Source organism: Melospiza melodia, chromosome 1 (assembly GCF_035770615.1).
Source record: "Melospiza melodia melodia isolate bMelMel2 chromosome 1, bMelMel2.pri, whole genome shotgun sequence".
In the NCBI taxonomy this organism is placed as follows: domain Eukaryota; kingdom Metazoa; phylum Chordata; class Aves; order Passeriformes; family Passerellidae; genus Melospiza; species Melospiza melodia.
Window position 1 is genome coordinate 30440870 of NC_086194.1, and position 27203 is coordinate 30468072.

Genomic DNA, 27203 nt, shown 5'->3' on the forward strand with positions numbered 1-27203 from the left:
ACCTTTGGAATCATCTGCTTTGGAGATGAAAATTTCCTTTTCCTGTTCTTAGCCTAAGCATTTTTGGGCAAGCCCTACATTTCTTCCTCCCTTAAATAAAGTTTTTTTTATACTTGAGCATTGTCGCAGATGGGTAGACTTGTGCTCTCTGCTGTGTCTGATTGTATAGCTGATGAGTGTGCATTTTATTTGGTTTGAATTTGGGCTAGAAAGGAAGTACTGGATGATTGGAAATGGAGGGGTGCACATGCACAGAGCTTGTAGTGCATCCAGTGCATCTGTGGCACTGCTGCGCTCTGGTTGCAGTCACAAAATCTGCACACCTGGAAATGTTTGATTTCTAGGGATTTGTAACATCATTAAGCAATCTGTATCTGTACAACAGATAAGTGATTGACTCTCAAAAGCCCAGGAAATGCCCAGAACCTGACCACGTACCCACATACCGTTCTCCTTTTCTAAGTAGTGGAAATAATTTTTCAGTTAAAACTTTTTATTAAAGTTTTACTTCCCCTGAGACTCTTTTTTTCTTTTTGCACCAACCATAACCTACTAACGTTTCTTTAAAGTATTCATGGTGGTATGATTTATCCTCTTGTGATAGCTGCTTCATGGCATTTTCTCTCTCTTGAACCATGAATAATTTCTTTGAGGCCAAACCAAGAATACCTGTCTTCTGTAGCTTATTGGTTCTTTCAGTAGCTTTTCCTAAATATGTAAACATATTTATATGCTTCCACATTAGCTGAAAATATGCTTATGAATCAATGTACCATGGCTTCTGAGGCTGAAGGTTGGTTGTAACTAGTTTTTAAACTATATTGGGCTTTTTTCTAGAAAGTAAAGGCAGCTCCTGAGTATGTGTTATTGGTAATTTTTCTGCTTTAAAATATATTATTTGAAAGCAGTTTCAGTATTGTCATAATTAGGTTCATTCGTTGATGCTTAAGGCATAAAAAATGTATCCTTTGTTATTACCACCAAATGTACAATTTCATCCTCATTTTGCTTATATTTACAAAATCTGGTTATTCAACTTCCATAACTACTTTTGTAAGTTGTTTTCTTCTGATATTGCTTTGAAATCTTCTGATGTCGCTCTGCACATCAGAAAAGTTATGTATTTTTACATTTTTATTAATGTATTTATTACATTTTGGTGTATCAGTAGTAATGGAGAACACAAGTTGTTATACATTGCACAGTTTACTGTAATTTAGAAGCTGACCTGTAATTTATAATACATTTACCAGGAAGACTGCTCTTAAATTATTTCATCTTCAGACATGTAAGCAAGAAGACCCACTGTAAATCTATCTTGACAATTATTCAGAATCATAAATGAAAAGGCAGAAAATGGAAAATTTAAGGATGCAAAACACAGTGAAGACTTTTTCTCCCCTATATGTAATGTGTTTTGCTTGTAAATGGAGCTACACAGAAGTCAATCTTGCCTCATGTAACATAACTGACTTTAGAACTAGTTATGATATTTATTTTCTCTTGTATCTCTGAATACAGAGCAATCCTTCACAAATTTTATTACTAAAATTTATAGGTTTTGCTATCTAAAAGTGTAGCTATTTACAAAATATGCAGTCAATGCATCTTTTATCTTCCTAGAAAAATAATTAGTTGCATTTTTTCCTTGTGTTACTTAACTTTCATAAACATTTTTGCCTTGACGGTGTCAGAGGTGGCAGGTGCAAAATGTTTTATATATCTTAAGTAATAGAAATAGATAAAGTTGCATGTAGATACATGGGTGTGTATATATAATGCTTTCTCCCACTTAAAATGGATCTTCCACCAGTATAAACAGTTTAGCCTATGTTAATGATTTAGGCAAGAGTTTAATATTAAACTACTGTTTTCTCAGTAGTGCCCTCCTTGTCTTGTGTTAGCTGGTGACCTTCGTGTTGAAGCTCAGCATTTGTTGCTGGAGCAAGACCACCCCCCTCAAGAGAACTGTTGTTTTTGTACAGTAATCTAGAACAGACAAGGAGAATTTATAAATCTGCTGAAAAGGTTATGAAACGGTCTCAGTTGGCTTTGACTGCAAACTTTGACCTGTTTGGCCGGATTTTGGAAGCTGTGCCAAAATTTGATTTAAAGCAGTTCTGGGAAGCTCTTTAAGATTAAATTCCAGCCCTGCATGACTGATGTGCTAGTGATATACTTGCAATATTAGACAAGTGTTGCTTCAATACATGTTTAGCCTTGTACAGATCATTCACCTAAAAGTAAAAATTATCTCAAGTCTGATTCAAAGAAATTTGTTGACTCTCAGTATGATTTTAAAAGGTCTGTTTAAAATTTGGCATCTTGATATTCTGTTCTTTACACCTCTTAGTAGTGAGCTACCCCTGCTCCTCCAAAACAATTTGCTATGCTTTTTCTTTGGGGGAGAAAAGGTAGGAAAATGTTCTAAACACATTGTACTGGGGTATGGTTTCCATAAAGCTTTTCAGCCAGCAGTTGCTGAAATGGTTTTATTCAGCACTCTAACAACACGTGGCTGGATTAGATGAATTTTGAGATGGAAAGCTTAATCATACATTTTTTCACTCCTTTGATAATCAAATAGGAGACATTTGGTGTGCGAATGCTCAGGTTTCAGTGGAGAAAAATCTCTCCAGACTTCACAGCTGAACACCAGCAAATGTGTATTTGTGTCAGAAAAGCTTCTTTATTCACTCAAAACAGAAAAAAAGAACTTCTAGTTATTTTTCTTATTTACTCAGTTCTTATTTACTTAGTACTTGGAAAAAAAAGAGTACCTTTTACCCAATTTAGTAGTTTCTAGATTTGAGGAAAACAGTATAATAAACTTGGTTTGGCCAAGTTGAGTAATGACAGTGTCCTCATACCCACTATGTTGGATGGATACTGCTATGTTTTTTTATGGTCAGGCAACTGATTATTACATAAAATATTAGTCACATTGAGGTGAAAGGTATTTTTATTAGATTTTGTTGTTATTGATATTTCTTTTGAATATTTGTATAAGTGCTGTAGGTTTTCCCTTCTTTTATGAATGGGGGAAGTGGAAGAGTTTTTGAATCCTTTGTCTTTAAGTAATTTAACTATCTAAACTGTATTCTTAAAGTAATAGTAAATTCAACAATTTCAAGTATGTATGTCTTAAATCAACCTTCTGCATAAATGTTTTTCAGAAACTTAATAATTATAAAATTGCTAACACGATGCCTTATTATGCCTTATGATGAATTCTCTGCATCTCTACTTACTTTATTAACTTTGCAACAATTAGCACAAGTAAGGCCCTCTCAATTACATCAATTAGAGTCTATTTGCACTTGCTCTGTGACAATTTTGCAATTCTCTGCTGTTGTTAACTTCTGGTAAGAGAATATGGAATCATCATTTACGGGATTCCTGTTGAAGGTGCTCTGTAAGCTACAGATGGCTGCCTGGTCATTGAAGTGGGTGCAATAATGGAGCTGGGACTTCAGGGCAGCAGCCTGTCAAGTGAGGAACTCGTGGCAGGGGCTCTTATTGAGAGCGGGAGGGACAGCCTGGAAGGAAGAGGATGTTGGTTGTGGGTTGGAGCTTGAGGAGAGCATACCTACCAAATATAAACACTAGAGATCAGGTATTTGAAGGTAAAAAAGACATTTTTCATCTTGGACTACAGGCAGTCTTTAAGAACAGCATAGAAATTAAATGAGACAATAGATAGAATTATTTTTAAAATCATTTTCCTCATATTAGATTACTTTCTAAATATCTTAGCCGATAATTAATGAAATTAATCTATCATGAATTATTAGTTGATTCAGCAGACTGCTTATAACTCATGCAGTTTCTCATACTGACTATTGGACCTTGGAAAGAAGGGAGGCCACCTAATACCTGTTCTCCTTACGTAAATGATTTTTTAATGAGTACTTTTATGGCTTTAAAATGAAAGATGGCTTTTGTCAGCAGTTAGAACTCAATTGCTAGAACTGTTTCAGACCTGAAGAAGTAGTTGTATGTCAAACATTTTTTCCCCCCACTCCATACTGTTAGTCTAATAAAGTACACTGCATCTCCATATAAGTCTCTTATCACCTGAATGTAACGGTTAAAGTCAGAGATAAGAAGCTGGCATATACTGATGTAACCATTGTTATTGAATTTATCTTTGTAGATGTAAGTTAAAAGCAACTGTCTTTTACATTTGCTGGCTTGTGTTCTAAAGCATTTCACAATCATAAAACAAATGTATCAGAATATATATATATTTATGTCTAGAAACATCCATTAAATGTCACTATCTAGTTGTCTTTGAGATTTAACTTGTACTTCAAATCAGGGAAGTCTAGGCAATGGAAATAATACTTATTGCAGGACATAGGATTAAATGACAATCATTAACCTACTTGGAAAGGAGGTGCTTACAATGCGACCCTCTTGCTCAAGCTGTTTAACAGATATTTTTTGATTTGGGGTTTTTTGTTTGTTTGCTCATTTGGTTTTGAGTTTTTTTACAAGTATAAGCAAATTTGCTGTAGTTTTGATGCTTTAAAATTATTAATGGGAAATTATGAGAAGTAATTTGATGGTGAATATAATCTAGAGTATGTGTACAGATTTTTCCTCTTTACTCTGTGGGGTATTCATGTTTTAATTTCCTGTGTAAGAAAATTAAGCAAGGATAGCACACAATGCATTCTATTTAATTCAGATATTCAAAGACTATAAAGTAATGAACTACTGAGATTATTCTGTCTGATGACATGAGTAAGACAGACTATGAGAACTAGCAGAACACACATGGCTGGTTAAAGTTGTGTGATGTTGACTGTAATATTACTTTTTGATGAGTTATGCTTTTTAAGATTTAGTTCTCCTTTCCATTACCTATTAGTATGTCTCTAGCTGGTATTTCTGAGACCACCTGATTGCCTAGATAAGTCTGTTCTGAACTGCTGCTTAGCAAGGTGCTCCTCCCATGATATAAGGCTCCTTGTTTCTGGTGGCCTTCATTTTGACAGTGTAGAAGCACACATTACAAGTGTGCATCCTGGTATCTGGGATTGTTCAGTGTCACGGACTTGGCACTGACAGACCTGTGAGTTATCTGTCAGAAAAGGGAAAATTTGGATTTGTTTCATTTTTTTTACATTAATTGCATACCAAACTATGGATATACAGCTCTAATTTCCACTGTATCTTCCATTTTCTCTAATCTCAATTATTGGCGATTTTCCATGGGCCTTAGTTGGAAACAGCTTGATTCCATGCACATTCTGATTTCTGCAAAAGGTGTAGATACCAATTCTGGAAAATGTTTAAAATGACACTTACCTCTTGTGCACCTTGAAAGTTAGGAGGAATACAGCCACCAATGCATTGGCTATGTTTGAGTCAGGAACCCTGACAGATTTTATCTCTCAGACAGTATTTAACCCTATTAGACATTATAAAAGAAAAAACTCACTTGTATTTAATGACATATAGTATTTTGAAGAATGGCAAGGGTGATTAGGCATCTTTACTTGCAGCTTTCACAGCTGAATTTGGACTTGTTCAATAATCATATAAGATACATTTTGAAACGTTTTCTTCTACTGCTTGTTGGCTTCAGGGATGTTTAGTGAATATTCTATATATATACTTTTGAAATAGTGCTAGAAAAAAAATTGTCTTTGTAATGTAGTCACATAAATTTGCTGTGACTGTACCTCCCTGTGGCCTGTTGCAGGACATTTTGACTACCTTGTAGGAAAAACAGCATTAGGGTTTTCATTTCAAAGCAAACCTTTAGATACCTTCTGATCTGATTAATCAGTTAATGTCTCTTTAAAACACATTTTTTCTCTGTGGTGCCTTTGAGGTATATTTTAATGAAAGCTGTCTGGCTTGAAAGTTCTTAGCTACCATGATAGCTTCAAAAAACTGGAAAGGCGTCATTTATCTTTCAGGTAATATATATAGTGTAAAATATAATGTAATGTAATTTAAAAGTGAGTGAACAGAAGTTCTTCAGGATTCTTGAATAAAGTTCTGAACAATAGAAAAATGAAGTTTTTCGGCAGATTCAAAAATAATTTGAAATTTAGGCTGAATATTCCATCATTGTGAGAAACTAGTATTTTACAGAAGTGTGGTTGTTTTTATAAGTTTTATTCTGTTATAAATTTCCCTTTGCTTTGCATCATAGGCATTCTGGGGCTGGGAGGTGGTGGCCTTTAATTTTATGGTAAAGGTTTAAGGTACAATTGCTCAAGTAATTTGAAGCTGTTTAGACACTACAGACCCACTCAGACTAATTTGAAGACTTTTTTCTTTTCCTCCTCTCTTTTGGAGCATTGAAGAGTAGGGAAATTCTGAGTTATGGATGATCTTTGAGTATGTAGCTTTATTTGACAGCATCCTTTTTATTAGAAGGATGCAGAGATGGGAATGTTTTTTGGAAACTTCACAGCAATATGATCTGATTCTTCATTTCTTAGTCATTGGGTATTTTTTTCTTTCAATTAGATATATTTGTGATCTGAATAATGATGATTCATTCTTATAGTATTTTATCTGCAGCTGGAAAGAGTTGTTTAAAAGTTACACTGAAAAGAGCCTTAGGTCTAGAGCAGGCTTTACCTGTCTGATGAACCATAGTTTGATGTCTGAAATTAGGTGGGATAAGATTTCCCTACCTTAACACAGAGTTGTTGCCGTCATGGGAGGATGGTCTATGAAAACAAAAATGTCCTTTATTTGTCACAATAGTGACAAACTAGAAGTGAGTCTTATAGTAAAGAGAAGGACAAGAAGGAGAAAAGGTATAAAATTATGATGCTTGGGTTGATTTGTAAGAATAATGATTTTGTTGTGAAAGTATTATATATAGAAAAGAGAAAGATGACAAAATTGGAGGGCTCACTCTTAAGGTAAGGAAAAGTTTGATATGGAAACAAAAATCTTTCATTAGATTGTATTTATAATTTATAAAAATGCATATATTTAAATCCATTTTTTTCTTACACAAAATAGCAGATCATTACCTAAATTTCTATAGAGCCTTTCAAAGATCACTCAATTTTTTTTATTCTCTTTGTTCTAGTTGCATTGAAATCATCTAGCTCTACCAGACCAGAAAGAAATGGCATTCAGGAAACCTCTAGAACAGGAAAGTGTGGAGAAGGGATGCAGATCCTGGAAGGAGAACTCCTCTTGCAGGTATGTTTTGCAATAGACATATTTTTCAAAGATTTAAATTTTATAAAACCAAACACCTGTATTTAGCATACTAGATACTCAGTGATAAGATAGAAGAAGTTTTATTATTGTGAAATTCTTTCCTCATTTTCTTTAGGGTAATATTATTTGCTTTTTTTTTTGGTAGCAGAGACTTTTAGAGTGTATGTTAGAATATGGGCTCCTCTTCAGTGTTTCTAAGTAGTTTATTGGGGAGGTTCCCATTTCTTTGCATCTGTTGTTAATAAAGATGTTAATATAAAGGAACAGTTTTTATAAGGGACAGATAAGTTACTGATTTACTCTAAATTTGGTGACTAATTGTCTGAAAGAAACAATTTTTAACTTCAAAGACCTTGGGCTTGCCGAAAGCTCTTGCTTTCTCAGTGGTTTGAAAGAACTCAGCATACAGTGTAGATTCAGGACAAATTTTAAAATACTTTGAATAGCTTTTATATTAAATAATTGAAAATATTTATTTAAAAATGGTAGGTTTTTTTTTAATTGTCTAGCCTGTTTTAATATCCTAGAGGGTCAAAGCTTATGGATAATTCTATACTACCATGTCCAGATTAAACTCAAAAAATTACAAATATAGGTATTATTATGTTCTAACTAGTTTCACAGAATGGATTTTATGGAGACCTGCAGCTCCATTTGAAATATGTTGTTATTCTGTCTTCTACACAGGTTCCTCACTGATGTACCTACCAGAAGTGGCAAATTGTTCAGTCATAGCCAATTGTTTCCTTCAAACAAAATGAATTTCAGTGTTCAAAGATTAGAAATGAAAAACAGGTTCTTAGAATCCCACAAAACAATTATTTTAAATTGCTGCTAATTGAAATTTTTTTCCTAACCAACTTAAAAAACTAGGACATTTATTTCTAGCCTTAATAGAGTATGACAAAGAACTGTTGTGGAGTTACTGCCAGTGAGCAGTTTCTTTTAAACATAAAAGAACCTAAAAAGCTGAAATATATGATTTATATTGGAGACATCTATTTAATCTGAAATATGGGGGGGGAGGATTATGACTTCTGACTGGAAGTGATATGAGGGAACTCTTTTCCAGTATGAACATTAAGTGTGTGATAGAGTTATTACTGAAAATTCTGCCCCTCTTGGGAAGTAAATGAACCGAATTTCTTAAATGAATTTGTTTTGTGAATATTTTATATATGTGAAAAGATTTATGAGAATGAATATGCAGATAGAGTTTTCTTAGGTTATGTAACAAGTCATGAGTGTGATGAAATTGGGAATTTTACTGCTTCCCACTATTTTCCAGAAGATAGTGGGAAGCAGTAAGTTGTAAATATTGGCAAAGTCCTTCCCTTCCACTTATGCTCAGAAGTGTTTTGCATTACACAGGTGAATAAATGATAACTGATGATGAATGTTTTCCTTTTATTATCTCCCTACTTGTTTTGGTTTTTCCAAGGTGATATGAATAAACACCCTATTGTTTGTAATTGCTTTTATTTGTTCATCAGTTGTTCTTGCTTGCTTCTTAACAAACAGAAAATTGTCTTTAATTTCCAACATAGAAAATGTCTTACCAATTCAGTATGTTGTGGAAGCAGAGATCAAATACATAAATGTGTCTTTCTTAAAAGCAAGCTAAATTTCCTTTAAAATCATTTAAATTATTTCAAATTCTTATTTTAAATACAAAATCCATTGCAGCCCAAACAAGTTTATTAAAAAAAAGTGAAAGAAAAATTATGACCTTTAAGAAATTTTAAAAACCTAATTCTCAACAGTAATGAACAACTTTGTAATTACCTCTTTATTAGGAGCATTGAGAGTATTTTATAGGCACAAATATCATCTTCAGTTCTCCAGAATAATGCACTCACTGAGAAATTTCATTATGTGTTTTCAGATAATTATTTTTGGATTGCATATTGCAAAAACCTCCATTAGAACTCTTCTCCCACTTATTGGTCTATCCAGATATATGCATTTTACAGAATGTTTGGCTTAAATAATGCTTATTGCTATCTCAGTAACAATCCTGGTTCGAGATGACCTGTGTACCAGGGCCAGTGCAAAATATGATTGAATTCCAGGCACAGAAAGTGTAGGTAGCTCTGTATGAAACGGACCAGAATAACCAATTTTAACATTTGAGACAAAGTTAGATGCTGTGCAGCTTGCAGATGTTTTGTGTCAAGCAGCTGAGGTGAAATGCCCTGCAGAACAGGTCAGCAGAGGACACCTGCCGCTGCGGCATCCTCCAACCATGGAATTACTGTGAGCTTCATCAAAACCAAGGATTCTGTGTAGCCACTCAACATTTCTTGGATTGGCCATGCTGTTTCATTCCAGATTATTATTATTGATTTTTTATCTCATTCTTTATTCGTGTAAAACTTACTAAACTTATAAGGAGTTTTTGTTGAGCTAACAATTGTTTATGAGAGCAGAATAAATAATATCTACACATAAAATTGGAGTGGTTCACAGCATTTAAAGACCAGTCATTTAACAAGATATTTCATTTATATATTATTACTTTGTTGCAGTAGGATATATGATATCCTTCACCTACTTTGCATTTTCTATGTACAAAAATTCTGCATAAATAAAGAGGTTTCTTAAAAAAAATAGTGTTGAGTATGCTGGCCAAATTTGCCTTTGAATGCAGCTGAGGAAATTAAGTGGCACAATATACTCAATCCAGCCCCTAGAGACTGCCTTTTGTTAAATCTTGACTGAGATCCATAGAAGTAAATCGGCACCTTTCAGATGAGCTGCCAAGTCACAAATGTACTGTTTGCTATCACAACAATTGCCATGGACCCTATTGATTGGAGTGCAGATAAATGCCCTTTGCGTGACTTTGAGTGTGGAGCCGCCTGGTCTGCTGCTCCACCGAGGGGGAAATCTCTTCAAAAACATTGTTTACTTGCAACAGTCTGCTTTTGCAGAGGTTTTCTATTTTAAGTAAACTATAAAATGTTTTCTTGGACTATATAGGGGATCTTGATAGCTTGATTTCCTGTCCTCAGTGGCCTGTCTGCACTATGAATAGAATGGGTTTTGGGACTGGGTTTGTGACATGGCTCTCATTTGTGCTGTGGGCATTGGGGGTATCCAAGCCTTGAGGCACACAAACATTGTGAAATGTGGTTGATGTTAGATAAACTTATAGTTCTTCATATATGTCCCTTGTTTTCTTCAATCAAGGGTATTGAAAAGTCATCAACACGGATTATCTTCTCCACTGAATTTTAAATAAAGTTTGGGTTTTTTTCGTTAGATCCGGTTTTCTTCATTTTAACACTTACACTATAGAGAGATGCAATGAGGAATCCTGTTTGTGCTGTCAGATAATGATGTGCTTTTGCATGCTTCACATTTTATTGGTAGACCTAGAGACACAATAATTGTCTGGAATTTTATCTCTGAAGCTGACAGATTGCTGTGTTTCTTCCCCAGGCATTAAATGGATTTGTGTTAGTCGTTACAGCAGATGCTCTGGTGTTTTACGTCTCTTCCACTATCCAAGACTACTTGGGATTCCAACAAGTAAGTTTATGTTTTTCTTCTATTTTTTTCAAAAGTTTTGCCTAATTTCAGGGAACATCAGTGTTCATATTTAGGGCCTTAAAATTTTTTTGTAATAAAACTCTCAGTTAGGTACTTTAGGTTGAATTACTTTTAAACCATATTTTCTGAAACCACATTTTCTATCCGCTTCCATAGCCAGGATGTCAGGCCAAGCACAACAGGAATATAATTTCCAAAGTTGAGTTAGGCAAGATAGGAAATTTTCACACTTAATTATTCTTTACTGGAACAACTGTTTGAAATTTATACTGTGGTGTTACCCAGTTTATGATGCTGAGTGAGACATAATTCAATGGGAAGGTAATTATTTTAATAGAATCCTTTCATGAAAAATTATTTCCATATGCCTTGAGATTTATAAATATCAAGTGACTGATTTTGGTATTTTTGGAATTTGTTCTCTTGCTCATGTTTATTTATTCAATTATTAATTTCAAGATAAGCATTTGTTTTTTACTATTTATGGTGCAGATTACATATGGCCAACTTCACTGGGCTTGAAAACCAGGTGCCAAAGTACTAAAGACTGAGGCATAGCAGGCAAATTCTGCCTTTGTTAGAAAACTCCTGGGATTACTTTATGTGAAGATGATAGAATGAAGATGGTAGTTATAGTTCTCCAAGTATATCCATGAATACTGCATATTGATAGATTCAGCTGCTGTCTAAACATAGCAAGGAACCTTGCTTGGTCCTCAATTTCACATAACTGATAAGAGATTGGGGAAAGTTTGTGTAAAAGAAAATATTTCAAAAAACCCCATTTTTATTCCTGGGTATACATATTACTTCAGTGCTGGGGAGTAAAAAAAGAAAAAAGCTTGGAAAACAAATTGATCGTAACATTCATGAGGTAATGCTAGTAAATCAAGTGCATGATATAGAAGTAAAGTCTTAAAGTTACAAAAATTAGCATTTCTGGCAATTTATTCTGGAAAATACTGATTGTTTCATGAAATTCGTCATAGCAGAATTTGACCTAGGCTTCTGCTTCTGCCAGTTCATCTCAATTACATTAGATCTATGTTTTATTTAAGTATTTTCTGCTTATATAATGGTTGAGTTTTTGAAACTTGCCAAGAAACAGGATCTTAACTCTTGTCAGTCAACTGAGTCTTTTCTTGACTATTTTGGATGGGTTTTTTTCCCCTTAAATTCCTTTAAGCACTAATCCTTGCTCTTGAGCCTTTGCCATTTAGATCACATTCCTAACCACACAATTGGTATTGGAATAAGGGCTTTATAATTACATGTTTGAACGCATCCTTAAGAAGGGACAAAGCTTTCAGGCAAATTCACTGTTTATAATCTGCTTGGCTTAGTTTTGGTAGTTTGGTTCAGGGTCTTTAGCTCCTTTTGTATTCCTGTAGCACCTATAGTGGGTCAAGTCAAATACTACGTGGTAAATATTTTATTTACCAGTATATGAAGTTAAATAACTTAAGCACAACCTAAGCATAGCATTTCCAGGCCTTCTTAGGTAGAAGTGGGTAAAGAAATAGTTGACATAATGGAACTTCTTTTTCTAAGGCAATATTTTTTATTCTTGTTTCCCATGCTTATAGTCATGTGTGTAATTGAGCTGTTCTCTGTGCTGCTAAAAATTGTTTCATGAAGCTTTGCCACCTGCATGTGGTTGTATGTATTTATCCCTGAGAAAAATGGATTTTGCTGTATCCATAACAGTGTTGTCAATGAGACAACTTGTACCATATTGTGATATAATTTTCTTATTGTTGGTCTCTCTCACCTTTGTCCTATTGTTCACAGTCAGATATTATACACCAGAGTGTATTTGAATTGATTCACACAGAAGACCGACCTGAGTTTCAACGACAGCTACATTGGGCATTAAATCCTGCCCAGTCAGGAGATTCTGGACCAAGTGTACAAGGTGAGAACAGAATTTATTGTTTGCCTGTCAGATTAGTTGTTTGCTTTTGGGCTTTTTTAATTTGTTATTAAAAAAAAAAAAAGATAATTTTTGATTAATAACAGAAGAAACAGCATCTTTCAAATTTGTTTTAATTTTATGGGCACATTTAGTCAACAGTGACAATTACTATTTTTTGCACTTTAAATATGCACTGTTATTCATAGCATTAAAGTACTAATTATACTTTAAATTGGAAGACTTTAATTTGGAGTATAAGTGACAATGTTTCTTAGATTGATCAGTCCAAGGATATTCTAATTACAGTATTACTATAGGGAGTAGTGCATTCATTTCCACATAGAGCAATACTTCTCTTGGAGATAAAAGGGGAAGAGAAATAAAATAATGAAATAGATGAGCCTTTAAGATCAAGAAATGTGCATGTTAGAGCAGAGTTGTCACATGTTACTGGCTGATGCTTAAGGGAGCTGCTATATTGAGAAACAGCTAAGGTGAAACATATTGCATATGTGTCAGAGCAAAGATGTGTATGTGCAGGTAATGTGTAATCCAGGAAGCATGTGCCTGCATCACAGTGACAACAAAGCCATTGAGACAACTGCTCCATTTTAATGCTCCCTTTGCACAACAGTTGTTTAAACACGTAGATAAAATCTTCTGTTACTTTGACATGACTATAAGGCATTTATTAATCCATAAAAAGTCCATTTTTTAAAATAAATCTTTAAGTAATTGAAAAAAAGAGTACGGAAATGCCATGATTTAGTACAGAAAGATTACTGTGTTTGTAACACACCTCAGTATATTTCAGTTTTTCATTTAGCAGTCAACGTTGTTCCATCATCTCTATATCAATCTCCACAGGTCTGCTGCACAGCTAGGTAATAGCAGAGTTCAGTACAGCAAAGAGTGCAGTTCTCAGAAACCAAATTTTCACCCTGCTTACTTCAGAAAGAAATTGTGTTCTATGGACCTTAAGCAAGTGCCTATGAATTTAGAAAAAGTTATTTGAAAAGAATGACACCAGGTTGAATTGGCCTTAGATTTGACTGAACATTAGGATATGCTGAGCAGGATTACAAACAATTTTTTGTTTTGTATGTAGTGTTTCTAGGTTGCTAAAAGCTGCTAACTGTGCCCCATTCCTGGAAGCATCCAAGGACTGGGTGGATGGGTCTTTGAGCAACCTGGTCTAGCTAAAAGTGTCCCTGTCCATGGCAGGGGGGTTGGAATTAGGTGATCTCCAAGGTCTCTTTATCTCAAACCATTCTATAATTCAATGATGACTTTTGAGCCTCAAGTGGCATAAAATGTTTGAATGTTGAGGATTTTAAACTGAATTCAGAATTATAGCAAAGGATAATGCTATGACCATAAGGATCCCCTCCATTTTTGCTAATTTAATCTATTTCTTTTTTAATACAGTCAACTGGCATTATGTAGATATTTATAGACTCAGGCACAGATTCCATCCTGAGTCTGGGAACTGATTCTGCTTCAGTAAGCCCGGGCTAGTTATTTCTCACTCAGTACTCTGGTATGCTCCTAGACCACTGGTTTACCCAGACATGCCTCCCGGTCCTTGACTTGTTCCCAGAGAAGTTTGCAAAATTCTGATTTTTTCAGTCCCAAATATCTGCTTTGGGGCATTAAGTCTGGATTATCTTTTGAACTTGGTGTGTTGTGCAACCATATGGTCTTGAGTTTAAAGGCAAGCACTTAATGCACTGCATGTTCTGCACGTTGCTCCATGGAATTGATGAGATCTAGTGGGAGCTTTGTGAGGGATATGGCTTCTAACCCCTGTAGTGCTAACTGGTAGTTTTGCTCTAGGGATTGTAGGTGCTCTGTAAGATTCTTTGCCTTCTTACAGTGAGTCACTTCAAGATCCTGTCAGTAAAACCTTCCTGCCTTCTGTCTGCCTGGAAAAGTGCAGCAGTGTTGCTTTCACAAGTGTAGGAGGCTCAGTTTTGAAGCCCACTGCCTCCTGTTTTGAGTTCTGTTCCCCTTCCTGTTGGGAGCCACTTCTTTCACAACAGCTTTGCTCACTCTTGAGAACTGTGCATTTTACTATGGAACTTGACAAACCCCACAGCATCCAGCTGGATTGGCTGAACCTTCAAATTTCAGCTCTATACTTACCCAAAGAATAACACTGAGATTCTCCTGTGGCAGAAAGGCTGAAGGACACACCTAACAGTGCTGAGGATGCCAGCAGAAACCCTGGCACTGCTTATTGGATACTACATCTGCACCCAGTCAGGGTTGGCATCTTTGAAATATTATTTAGGATTTGCATACTGTTTCCTTGATGCTCTTTCTTCCTAATCAGTGCTTCTTCAGAGAGCTTCCTAGAGAAGGACCATCTCAGAAGTGTTGAAAATTCTCACTGTCAGTTAAGCAATTTATAATAATAAAAAAACTGCAGCTGTAGCAAGTAAGGAAGTTTGCTTTGTCTGTTGAGAACTGTCCATATGACAGGTGTGGGAATTTCTTATTTTTTAATTTCAAAGTTATATGGTTACTGTCTTGGACTACAAGTACCTGAGTTTATCTGCCTGTGGGATCTGCTCATAATGGTGACTGGCCAATACAGTTCTTTACATGGCTGTAATTTCAGATTATCCCTTTTCATCACACTACTGGCTAGGACAGAAAAAGGTTTCTTTTTCTCCGTACCTTGAAGTTTATTCCGCAAAAATTGACCTTGCATAGCAGTTCTTTTAAGAAAAAAAAAAAAGATATCTCCTAATTTTATCTGAAAAGCTAGATAACTCAGCATATTTGTAGGATTTAGATGGCCTTAGGTTGGAAGGCCTATTGGTAAGATATCAGCAATTTCATTTGACTCCAATTCAGTCCCTTGAATTCATAGGAGATTAAATAGAACTGGCTTTTGGTAATGATTTGTTTACCTTTGGGTTTGTTTTGCTAGTGTACTAACCTCTGAGCCTATCTGTAAGTTTTTCCAGCTGTTCATGAGACAGAATTATATTCCAGAAAATATAATGTGGTGTGTTATTAAGTCACATGCTCTCCCTGTCCTCATCTCCATGTCTGGAAAGTCAATATGGGTTGTTAAAATCTGTAGTATTATTTTTGTCCATACTTGATAATCCGGTCTCTAAGAGTACATGGACTATTTTTTTTAAATTAAAGATTATTTTATTATAAAATGTCTTTTTAAGCTGGATTTTTCTCAGTTTTCTGCATGTATGAATTCCTAGGGTATGACTGGTTTTTTATATGTATTGCAAACAAGATTGCTTTGCTAAATTTGCTGTGAGTAGTCATGCTCTGGTATCTCTGTATATGTAGTCTCATGTAGTACATATGTATTTTATCAGAGGTTTATTGATTTACCTTCTGTTTTTACTTTATATTCCAAATGTTTAAGTCTGTTTTGTAAATACCACTTAGCAGCAAATGCTTGTCCTGACAAGGTGGAAGGATACCATGTTGGTATCCTAGTTTACAATCATGGTTTTGAGTATTTTATGAAACAAATAACTGCAAAACACAAGTACTCCAGGTATACCTGGAGAGGTAACTATGGTGTTTTGATCAACAGAACCCAGAAATATTTTCACTATTTAGTAGGCTCATTTTCCTAAAGTTGCTGATTTTTATTTATTACTTCTGCTTTCACCTGGCTGTCTGGAAAGTAAGTTTCACAGTTTGATACTGAGTTTTTGAGTACTCAGTTCCTGCAGTTGCTGTGCCTTTTTGGAGATCCTACCATTGTAGAAACACTGGTGTGTTCTCTGCTGAGAACTCTGCTCTTTGCAACTGATCCAGAATCTAGGCCGTGGATAAAATAATGCCAAACAAACAAAAGCCCCAATGTAAAAAGAAAAACCCAAAACCTGAAATTACATTCAGTTTTCAAATCCCGTAGCCTGTAAAACATAATCCCATCCGAAGAATTGGTATTTAACCTCAGTGTTACAATAATAATAGGTTCTGAGGATGTTTCCAGTTTACATTGTTCTTGCTCAGGTCACGACCTAACGCATTGTTTATGAGAAGGAAGATCGTTTGTTATAGATAGCCTTCTCTAGGTGTTCTTCTAAAAATAGTCCTTATAAATAATCCTTTCCTGCAGGAGATAATGGCTTTTCACAGCCAGCAACCTATTATAACCCAGACCAACTTCCTCCAGAGAATTCTTCCTTTATGGAAAGGAATTTCATCTGCAGGTTACGATGCCTCCTGGATAATTCATCTGGATTCCTGGTGAGTATGGAGTTCCATAAAAACCTCCACATATGCTTAAAAGTTGGAAATCTGCCCCTCTTAACAAGAGGTGCAGCAACTTAGTTTATTTGTAAGTCTCCAAAGCTATCTGGGCTGCTTGAACCACAGTGTTTCAGTTAGCGAACTGAATGTCTCCTCTTTTAAGACTGTTGTCACAACCAGGTGCAAGTTCTCTCTCATGGCCAAGTTTCCCCAATTAAATGCAAATAAGCAACTGCTTTTGTAAAATGCTGTGTGATTAAAATGCATCACAGGAGTATTTTCTTGTAGCAAGTTGAGTATCTTGAGATGCAATAAATTATGATAATTAAGAGGACCATAGTTTTTCCTTATTTGGAAAAGTTTGTGCTTGCTCTTTTTAATGCATTTTTTTGTTAGTAAATTATTTATATTTTAAAACAAGTAAGGGTTTATCACCCCCTATGTCGTATCTTATAAAATAGAATTCTTTAGAATTACAAAATTGAACATACAAATTTGCAAGAGAAATAATTATATAATTATATGCATGTATGTTCATTAGAATATTAGAAGCCCCTGTTGATATGTGATACTATATGTTTATTTTTTTTTTTGTTTTTTACAGAATAGTCTTCCCATTAATTAACTTTTCAGTATCTTTATTAGTAGATATTGAAGTGACATGGTCAGGGGTCTAAGAACAGTGTTCTGTACTTGTTAGCTGACTTTTATGTATGCCATCCTATAAAATGGATGAATGAATCTGATGGATCTTAAAAAAAATGAAAAATACATATTTACATCATAACAAAAATATCTTGCTTTTAAATATCTCCAGCATGTAATAATTACTTTTTTCCTGATCCTAAGGCTATGAATTTTCAAGGACGATTGAAGTTTCTCCATGGGCAAAACAAGAAAGGGAAGGATGGTGCTGCTTTGTCTCCTCAGCTTGCACTGTTTGCAGTAGCTACTCCCCTGCAGCCACCATCCATCCTTGAGATACGAACCAAAAACTTCATCTTCAGAACTAAACACAAACTGGATTTCACACCCACTGGCTGTGATGCAAAGTAGGTGTAAATTGTTCTCTGTAATTGTCTAATAATTTGCTGATGAAATAGGTTTCAGGTAGGTATTTGAAATATAAGGCAGGCTACTCTTTTGTTATATAAACTGTTTCAGTGATGGCAGTTTAGAAGCTGTTGAAGTTTTTCTCTCCAGCCCTGCTATCAGGTAAAGAGAAATGGGTTTGCCATAGTCTATTTCCTTGGAATGGCATGCTGCTCTCTGACTCTCAGTTGTTAGAAAAACAAAGCAAATACCTGCAAAACCAATGCAAAATAAAAAACTGAAAGACGGGATACTAATGAATTAGGGAAGAAGAAAAGTTTCATATTAAATCTGGTTTGAAATTTGGTTTTAGAACTGATAGAGCAAGTGTTTAATTTCATTCCACATTTCTCCTTCAGTTCAAATACGTGTAAAATACAATGGAAATGTATTTTCCTTCAACAGAATTTAAATACTTTTTTTATAGTATGATTTTACCCACTTCCAAACCATTCTTTTCCCTATGTAAAATTTGGAAACACTACTGCAGTACTAGATCAAAATATTGTTTCAACACAGCAAGAAGCCCATTAGGATGCTTTTTTTTATCAAAATAAGAGCCTCTGGCCTCCTTCCTTCTCCTCTCCCTCCTGCTTTCGACTGAGAATGCTTTGATTTTCAGTGGAGTCTCTCACATGGGTTTCCATACCTACTTACAGGACAGAATTGAATTACTTGGTGTTTTGTCTACTGAGAGACCAAAATGTTTTATTTCTCTAAGCTGATACAAGTAAAAAACAACAAAATGTTAACACAAGTGTTTCTTTTCTCTGTTTGATGTTTTTATTCTCTTGAAAAAAATACTTTTATGTATATTGTTTCCCATCTCTACTTTCCCCCTTTTTTTACCTTTTGTCTTTGCATCTCCATGTCTTTGTTTCAAATCCTGTTTAAGTCTCTCTTTGACCATGTCTTTTTATCAGATATCGCACAGCGATCACATGAATTCTGTTAAGTGTCTCATCTCCCCAGCCTCTAGTAAAGTACTCTGATTTTAGCTGCAGGGTCAATCATGACCTCTGAGTCATATCTTGTTTAAATGCAAACACAGGGGTCTCATACCACTCAATAGCAAAGGGGATGTAGCTCTGAGATACATTAAGCTACTAAAAATTCTAATTTAGACAAGAAATTTTAGATGACTGAAATTAAACCCCTATTTAATTCTGCACACAAGCACCTATAGGTAAATGATAAGAAGCAGGGCTAAGAAAGCAGTGTCTTTCTTTAGAAGTAACGGGAGCTGCCTGCTAGTAGTGAATATGTTCAGTAGTATGGAACTGAGAGTCTGGCTGTAGGCATCCACTCTTTTTTATGATCTAATGGTTTTGTGAACCCACTCCTAGTCACTGAAGGCAACCTGGCAGACTAGTTAAAGTTTTATGATTTGTTGACTCTGTGTTTTATTGGAGCTGTTCTGCTTCCGTGTACAATTGATATAGCCACAAACTGTAGTTTGCATCTGAAATACTCTAGCCATAATTAACTTGCTGAAGTTCATTCTGTGAGTTGCTTCATCAGCTGTGTTGCAATTTTTTGGTTTTATCTTCCAGAGGAAAAATTGTCCTGGGATACACTGAAGCAGAGCTGTGTATGAGAGGAACAGGATACCAGTTTATTCATGCAGCTGACATGCTCTATTGTGCTGAAAATCACATCCGAAGTAAGTTTCATTCCCTAAAAAAGGCTGTAAAATCAAAGCATGGAGGATTTTTTCGGTATGAATGCAATATTACAGAAAAAAAAGAGGTTTTTAACAAAAAGAACACTGTTCATTTCATATGTTCTACTTGTTCTTCTAAAAACTTACACTGATTAAAGAAATGTTTAATATTCCTATTTAGACTCTTTTGGGATAAATATTCTAGTCTCTGTCACATCTTACTCTTCTTACTTGCTTCTCTGCTCAACTCAACTTCTGCTATTTCAAAAACTTTCTTTGGGCAAGGGGACTACCAAGGATAGCTTTCCTGTTAACAAGATAAATAAAGCATTTCCTTTTGATACTAGTGTAAGATTTTTACCACAAATTGATCTCTGATTTAACATCCTAGCTTCCAAACATTTCTGGGTTTGATTCTTGGCAGCTTGATCTGGTTTAAGTAACAATTATGGAGAGAAGTATAGTGTTGAGGAAATAAGCACCAGCTATCTGATGTATAACTATTTAGGGGACTATGTTTTTTACTTTTGCTGTTAGTTATAACAGAGTTATCTTTGGAACTTACAGAATCATCTTCAGAATATTATGGTACTTCTTTCCACTTACTTCTCTTAAAAAGTTCAAATTTTTTTCTCTTATCCCCTCGTAGACAATTGGATAATGCCCCTCAGCAGGTTGTTCTCAGCCTATTTAAACATATTTTCTGCTTCAGGTGTAGCTCAGTCACTGTTGCTTATCAGTGGTTCTGTTTCTTTCATAAAGAAAAAGAGATGGTTCCAGATTAGAAGGGGATGAAACTTGAATGGTTTGAAACTTCCTCTTAAAACTGGTTTTGCTACATTTTTTATGCTAAGGTTAAAATAAAGAAAATAGGTTTTGTAGGAAGGATTTTTGGTTATATTCTTAGACTTTCCTAATACATTTTATTTAGTTTTTCTGTCTAGAAGTGCAGGGCTTTTGAGCAATTGTATTACTTCCACCCCTTGCCTCTGTGAATCACATACTTAAGAATTATCTTTAAAATTCATATTCATCACACAACCTTCACTTAAAACAAAAAAACCAACCAAAATAAACTAAAGCTCCCCACACAAAAACCAAGATAACTTCATCAAAACACAGAACAAAATTTGAAAATTTTCACAAAATCTGCCCCTGTCCCTTCACCACAATTGCAACAAAACTTCCCCATGATAATTTTACTCTCTCAGATTGTTCAGTACTTGTTTTGCCTTTTACCTCTCCTGGTTACCCTCCATATCTCAGCATCCTCATGATCCTGGGTTTTGGCACCAAAATTACTTTAGTGGGTTGACCCTGGCTGCATGCCAGGCACCCACCAAAGCCTCTCCATCTCAGCCCATCACAACTGGACAAGGGAGAGAAAATATAATGGAGGGTTCATGGATTGAGATGAGCAACAGGAGAGATCACTCACCAAATACTGTTACAGGCAGAACAGACTTCATCTGGGCATATTAATTTAATTGATTACTAACAAAAGAACAGGATAATGGGGCATTATCACAATTTCTAATTGTCCCAGACTTGCCCAGCAGCCTGTCCACCTTGGATCTGCTAGGGATTTGCTCTGCTGGAAATGGAGGAAGCTTCTAGCAGCTTTTTACAGAGGCCATCCCTGTAGCCCTCCCTGTCACTACCAAAACCTGGCCACACAAACCCAATACAGAAATGTACTGTGAAAATTGAGTATGTTTATGAAGCATTGCTAGTGGTAGTGGGAATGAAATAAAAGGTTTTTAAGTACCTCTGCATAAACCAGTTAAAATGTGAAAGGATTGCATTCAGAAGTAATGTGCTTTCTAAATGTTAAAGTAATAGCTGCTTTATGAAGGTGAAGAGACTTGGGCTTTTGTCATTTATATGTTCTAGTATTTATTAATTTCTGTTATTGAAGAAATAATGGACAAAGCCCCATATAGAATGCTGCCAATCTGTAGCAGATATCTTGCAGTTTTGACTTCTATTTTATGAGTACATTAGACATCTTGAAGTGATCAGTCATCCTGATTCACTGGGGATGCATTAGTGCCACACCAGGTTGGGCGATTGAGGACATGAGATTTGTAAAATTTTTCTATAAATGAGATTTCTTTCATGACATGCATGTTTTCATGATTTATTTGCTGGACAGTAAACAGTATTCTTACTCTTTAGTGATGAAGACAGGTGAGAGTGGAATGACTGTATTTAGGCTTCTAACCAAAGAAAATCGATGGGCCTGGGTGCAGGCAAATGCACGGCTTGTCTACAAAAATGGAAGACCAGATTACATCATTGCCACGCAAAGACCTCTTACGTAAGTCACCAGCTCATAAAGTAGTACGCTTCCAAAATGAAAAGTAGTTTGAGGCTGTTTATATTTACAAAGGAACTTCTGGTTTTAAATTGTTACCCTTTATATTCCAAATTCCCCAAATTCTTTCTTGCTAACAAACATGTAGGAAATTCTGGTATTTCAGAACTTGTGGCATAGTTCTTTTGCATAAAACTTCAGACAAATATATTTCTTAGAAAGAAAAAGGTCTAAGCATGAAGTTATTCTATGCACTATATTCAATCCCAATGAGCAAAACCTGAGAAATCCAACTGCGGTTGTGTAGGAGTAGTAACAAATAACAAATTTAGTCCTGAATTTTAGTACTGAACAAAGCTCTGCATAATATGGAATTCAGCCTTGTTAAATAGATTAAATAATTTTTGCTAAGGAGTCTGTAAAGTGGAGAAAAACTGAGACTTCAAGTATTGATTTACTTTCTATACCAAGAAAAGCTTAATGCATGGAACAAAGCCCACTTGTTTTCATTTCAGCCCATAATGCACAGAAAATGGTGTATACTGTCTAGATTTAATTACAAATGTAATATGTAAATGTGGTATTAAAATCATAAGCTCCTTATTTCATAATCTGCCTCTTGGTTTAACTCAACCAAGTTGAGCTGGAATAGGTAGGAATTCGAAAAATGCCTACAAATAGAATAGTTCATTTTTTATGTTAATTCCATGGGACAAAAAGATTAGAATAACTGTTTATTACTGCAGTACCATGCTACATATCTGATTTATTTTCAGAGATGAAGAAGGGGCAGAACATCTGCGGAAGCGTAACATGAAGTTGCCCTTCATGTTTGCCACGGGTGAGGCTGTGTTGTATGAGGTATCTTTCCCTATGTCAAGCCTTATGGACCCCTCTCAACCGAAGAGTAAAAGCACAGTGGGAAAAGGAGCCAAAGCAACGCTACACGATGACTCTGTGGATCCAAACTCCCTCCTAGGTGTCATGTTAAGGCAAGACGAGTCTGTTTATCTCTGCCCTCCAGCCTCACATAAACTTTCTTTTGAGCGGAACTTCTTTGCAGACAGTAGGGATGAGCTGGGTGGTGTTGTTAGCGGTGGCTGGACAGACAATCTCCTACCTGCTGGAAATCACAACATTCTCAAACGGGAGCTGATGGAGTGTTCCCAGGACACTACTGTTCCACTTCCTGAAGACAGTGCAGCACTCTTTCAGGATAACAAAACCAGTGATTTGTACAGTATCATGAAAAATCTGGGTATTGACTTTGAAGATCTAAAGTGTATTCAGCAGGATGAGGAGTTTTTTAAAACTGAATTATCTGATGTGGATGATATTGGGGACATCAACATAACTGATGAAATCCTGACTTATGTTCAGGATTCCTTAAATAAATCTGACTTCTTATATTCAGACTGTAACCAGCAGCAGCCCTTGGTCCAGAATGAAGGTTGCATGGTACAGCAAGACTTAGGTCCACATCAACTTCATCAGCACCAGAAGCAGCTTGTGGAACAGCAACAACAGCAGCAGCAGCAGCAACAGCAGCTGTGTCAAAAGATGAAACATATGCAAGTCAATGGGATGTTCACAAATTGGAGCTCTGGCATGCCTCTTAGCTGCTCACAGCAGCAGCCCCAGCAATACATGTTCCCTGGCATGCATGCCAGTACATCTGAGTTCTCTTACAAGTCAGAAGTTAACGCTTCCCCTTATGAGTGTAGGCAAGACTTTGTTCCTTACAAGCAACCCACAGCGATGATGCCACAGCTCTCTAATTTTTCTCAAATGGATTTTCCTGCAGCAGGTTTTGATGGATCGACCTATTCTGCTTCTTCCAACTTTGAGGATTTTCTCAGTCGTTTGCAGCAAGTCCCTGAAAGCCTTGAGTGTGGGATAAACTCTGAGTCGGTTATGCTGACTCCTCAAACCTGCTATGCAGGCGCCGTTTCCATGTACCCGTGCACGCAGGAGACACAGCCCAGCTGCGTGGATCAAATGCAGTATGATCCTGTGATGACAAATCAACAGCAACAACCCTTGGGGAACAAGGTATGGTAAACAGCACTGCTACACTGCTTGCACTTTGAATCGAGTTTATATTGTTTTGGGTGACTGCTGGGGGGCAGAGTTGGTTTGACTGAATTGCTGAGTTTGACATGGATGGCTTAGCAGTGCGTGGATGTCTTTGCTTTATTTGTTCATTAGAGTGAAGAGAAGTGCATTTGGTCAAGTTTATATATACGTATACCTGCAGTCTGATAACTCTCTTTAGCAGTATTAATCAAGAATGAATTAACTAGTCTGTGGTACTATACCAGTAATTTTCCTGATAGGAGCCAATATATTAGCAAATTCCAAGTCTTGGAATTTGCTAATAAACCCTTTATAGAGGAATTGAGTTTGCTTATTTCATTTCATTTTCATTAAATATGTTGTAAGGATCAAAAAAAAAAAGGTTTTGAAATGTGAATATTGTCTAGCTACTCAGATTCCTCAATGATTTTAGGATTAGTGAAAGCATTAGATTATAGTATCATAAAAATGGCCTGAAATATGAACTGTTTCACTCCTATACACAATGTTACTGCAAAATCAAATTTTTATATATTGCTATGAGTGAAAGCCACCTTGTTCCTGAAGCTGCTGTCTAAATTAACTGCAGAAGAAATAAGAAAAAGTTATAGCTGCAGTAAAATAATCTGGTCCTTTTTCACCAAGGAGAATGCACAATAAAAGTCATAGAAGAGAGGATCCTGGCTGTAGTGCAGACTACAGTTGTAATCACTGTTCTTCATTGGTAAAATGAACTTAGAAACAAAATTCAATTGCTAGTTCCTGATTCTGAATAATCTTTGTTGCAGTAATTTTTGTTGTACCCTTTATTTCTGTTAAGCTTCTACAGTACAGACTCACAATTCTTATTTTTTGTTGTTGTATCTCAATGAGTTAATGTTCTGAAGTACTGATCATGCAAATGCTTATGCACATGCATAAGCATTTACAGAATTAAAGTATTAAAGTGGCATTTAACCTATGCAAGACAAAGGTGAGGAATGCAATTAGAGCATATCCATTTTTACATGCTTTATACAAGTATGAAATATTCCCTTTTTAAAACTGCTTCACTGCTGAAAAGAATGCAATTGCAGAAATTTACCTAAATTATAGCACAGTTCAGCATGATGAATGGATTCTTCCTGAGGTTGAAATTGCATGAAGTGACTTTGAGAAACTGCAATGTGCAAACTAGAGCACGACTTGGCTGTGCCTTGCCTGGCTGTGCTCAATGTTTAGTCTTTCACAGTGCTTCTTAATAGGGCTGCAGAGCAGCTCCAGGGCCATCCAAGTTTGTCTTTACAATAACAAAGCATTACTCTTTACACAAAAGCTGTGCTAATGCGATGCATCAGTTTTGAACAGCCATTACATTTGCAATTCCATTTTTTTATTTTTAATGGCTGGTTTCAAATGCATTTATTTTGCAGATTATTTTGTTGTTACACTTCCTTAATAATTTTTGTTATGACCCTTTTTTTTATATTCTTCCCTGCATTTACTTCACATCTATCTATACAAAGTTTAATGACTAAGACAGCACCTCTGAAAAAATGATGTCTATTACTTCCTATTTACTAGAATGCTGTGCTGAAATAATAATAGGACTTTTAGTTTGTTGTAAAGAAAAATTATCAAAGGCCACTTTGTGGAAATATTGTGCTTACTTAAGCTGTTCAGAGGCAAATTCAGCCCCTCTTGTTAGGTTCCTGTGCTCCATGGGGCTGAGCACCACTGCATGAGCAGAAGCCTCATGTGACTAAGCAGATAGGATACTGCTGTCTGAGCCCACATTCATACAGACACACCAAAGCAGGGCAGCCTTGGTGGCTGGGTTTAGCACACTCACATCCCTGTCAGTGGCTGGAGTCCAGAGAGAGGACAGATGTCACTATACAAGCCTTGATTGTTATCTTTTCAGACCTCTAACTCCCATTGATTTCTCTATGAAAAGACTATGGAATTAGAAAGTCAGAGGGTTCTGTTGTGTTCATGTGCATTGACTTTCTGCCTATCATGTAATTGTGGTAGGAGCATAGCCAGTGCAGTCTGAAATCACTTTCAGTGATGGAGAACAACAGAAAGGCCTGTGATCATTTGGCTGCTTGTTTAGAATCAGTATTCCTTTATTAAGCAGAAGAAACCTTCCTAAGTAAGTACTATGGTCATCTTATTATTCTAATTCCATAGTGTTTTCATGGAGAAATCAATGGGAGTTAGATTCTATTGTTGTATAGTTAGATCTATGTTCTAGATTCTATATTTTTAATTCTTAAAAATATTTATGAGTATGATCATCTTATTAATGAAGAATATTGAAATAACCTGCTTCTGTCAGAAACAATCCTTGTGTGTACACTTAAAAGTATGTCAGCTTTGATTAAAAACATAATTCACATGGCTATAGCCTTGTTGTTAAAAAGTTAGAAGAACTGTGCAGTTAGTCAAATTTCAATGCTTGCATAGAAGGAAAAAAGAGCTAATACCCAGCATAATTTGATAGATGAATAGATGAATGAATGTATAAGAGATGTTCTTAAAGACAAACCTTGAAGGAATGAGTACTTATTATATAAGCTACTCCCAAAGAGATGATGGAAATGTTTAAAATACTTTGTTGTATTTTCTTTGCATGACCGAATGGAGTATTTTGTAGATAAAGTCCACAGCATGACAGGAAGCATTACATTAGGTGATTAAAATAATCCTATGAACAATTATGTTAAGACCGATGAAAGCCATTCATTGCTCTTACTTGGCACTGTCAATATGAAGATTGTCAAAAAGCCCACCCTGCAACATTTCAGCCAGTGGATTGCACACAGTGTGCTTCAGCTTATGGATGGGACTGCATGTGCATTCCTAGAGGAGCTGTTATGTCTGGATCCCACTGCAGGCACGGAAAGATGTAAATAGGTTGCTTTTAAAGTGTAACAGCTGGATGTGACAATGAGGAGTTCTCAAACTGTAGTTTCTAGAAATAGAAACTCTATTGCACTTTAGATAATAGAATTATTTCTTTGCTTAGCCAGAAGTAGGGCTCCCATTGACTTCAACATGCATAAAGTTCACTGATGATTCAGTCCATATTTTAATGCAAATGATATTATCACTAATCATCATTAAAAAAACAAAGCGAATCAATATATTTAAAG

General features: G+C 35.7%; 1 protein-coding gene across 1 annotated transcript in view; it reads left to right on the forward strand.

Moving 5' to 3' along the window:
- The window catches only part of AHR (aryl hydrocarbon receptor), a 61305-nt gene that overhangs the window by 31172 nt on the left and 2930 nt on the right, over positions 1 to 27203 (forward strand). The window contains exons 3-10 of the mRNA XM_063152554.1: positions 7070 to 7185; positions 10651 to 10740; positions 12553 to 12676; positions 16785 to 16915; positions 17768 to 17970; positions 19564 to 19673; positions 21852 to 21993; positions 22767 to 24042. Coding sequence (XP_063008624.1) covers positions 7070 to 7185; positions 10651 to 10740; positions 12553 to 12676; positions 16785 to 16915; positions 17768 to 17970; positions 19564 to 19673; positions 21852 to 21993; positions 22767 to 24042 — 2192 coding nt within the window. The remainder of the gene's footprint in view (positions 1 to 7069; positions 7186 to 10650; positions 10741 to 12552; positions 12677 to 16784; positions 16916 to 17767; positions 17971 to 19563; positions 19674 to 21851; positions 21994 to 22766; positions 24043 to 27203) is intronic.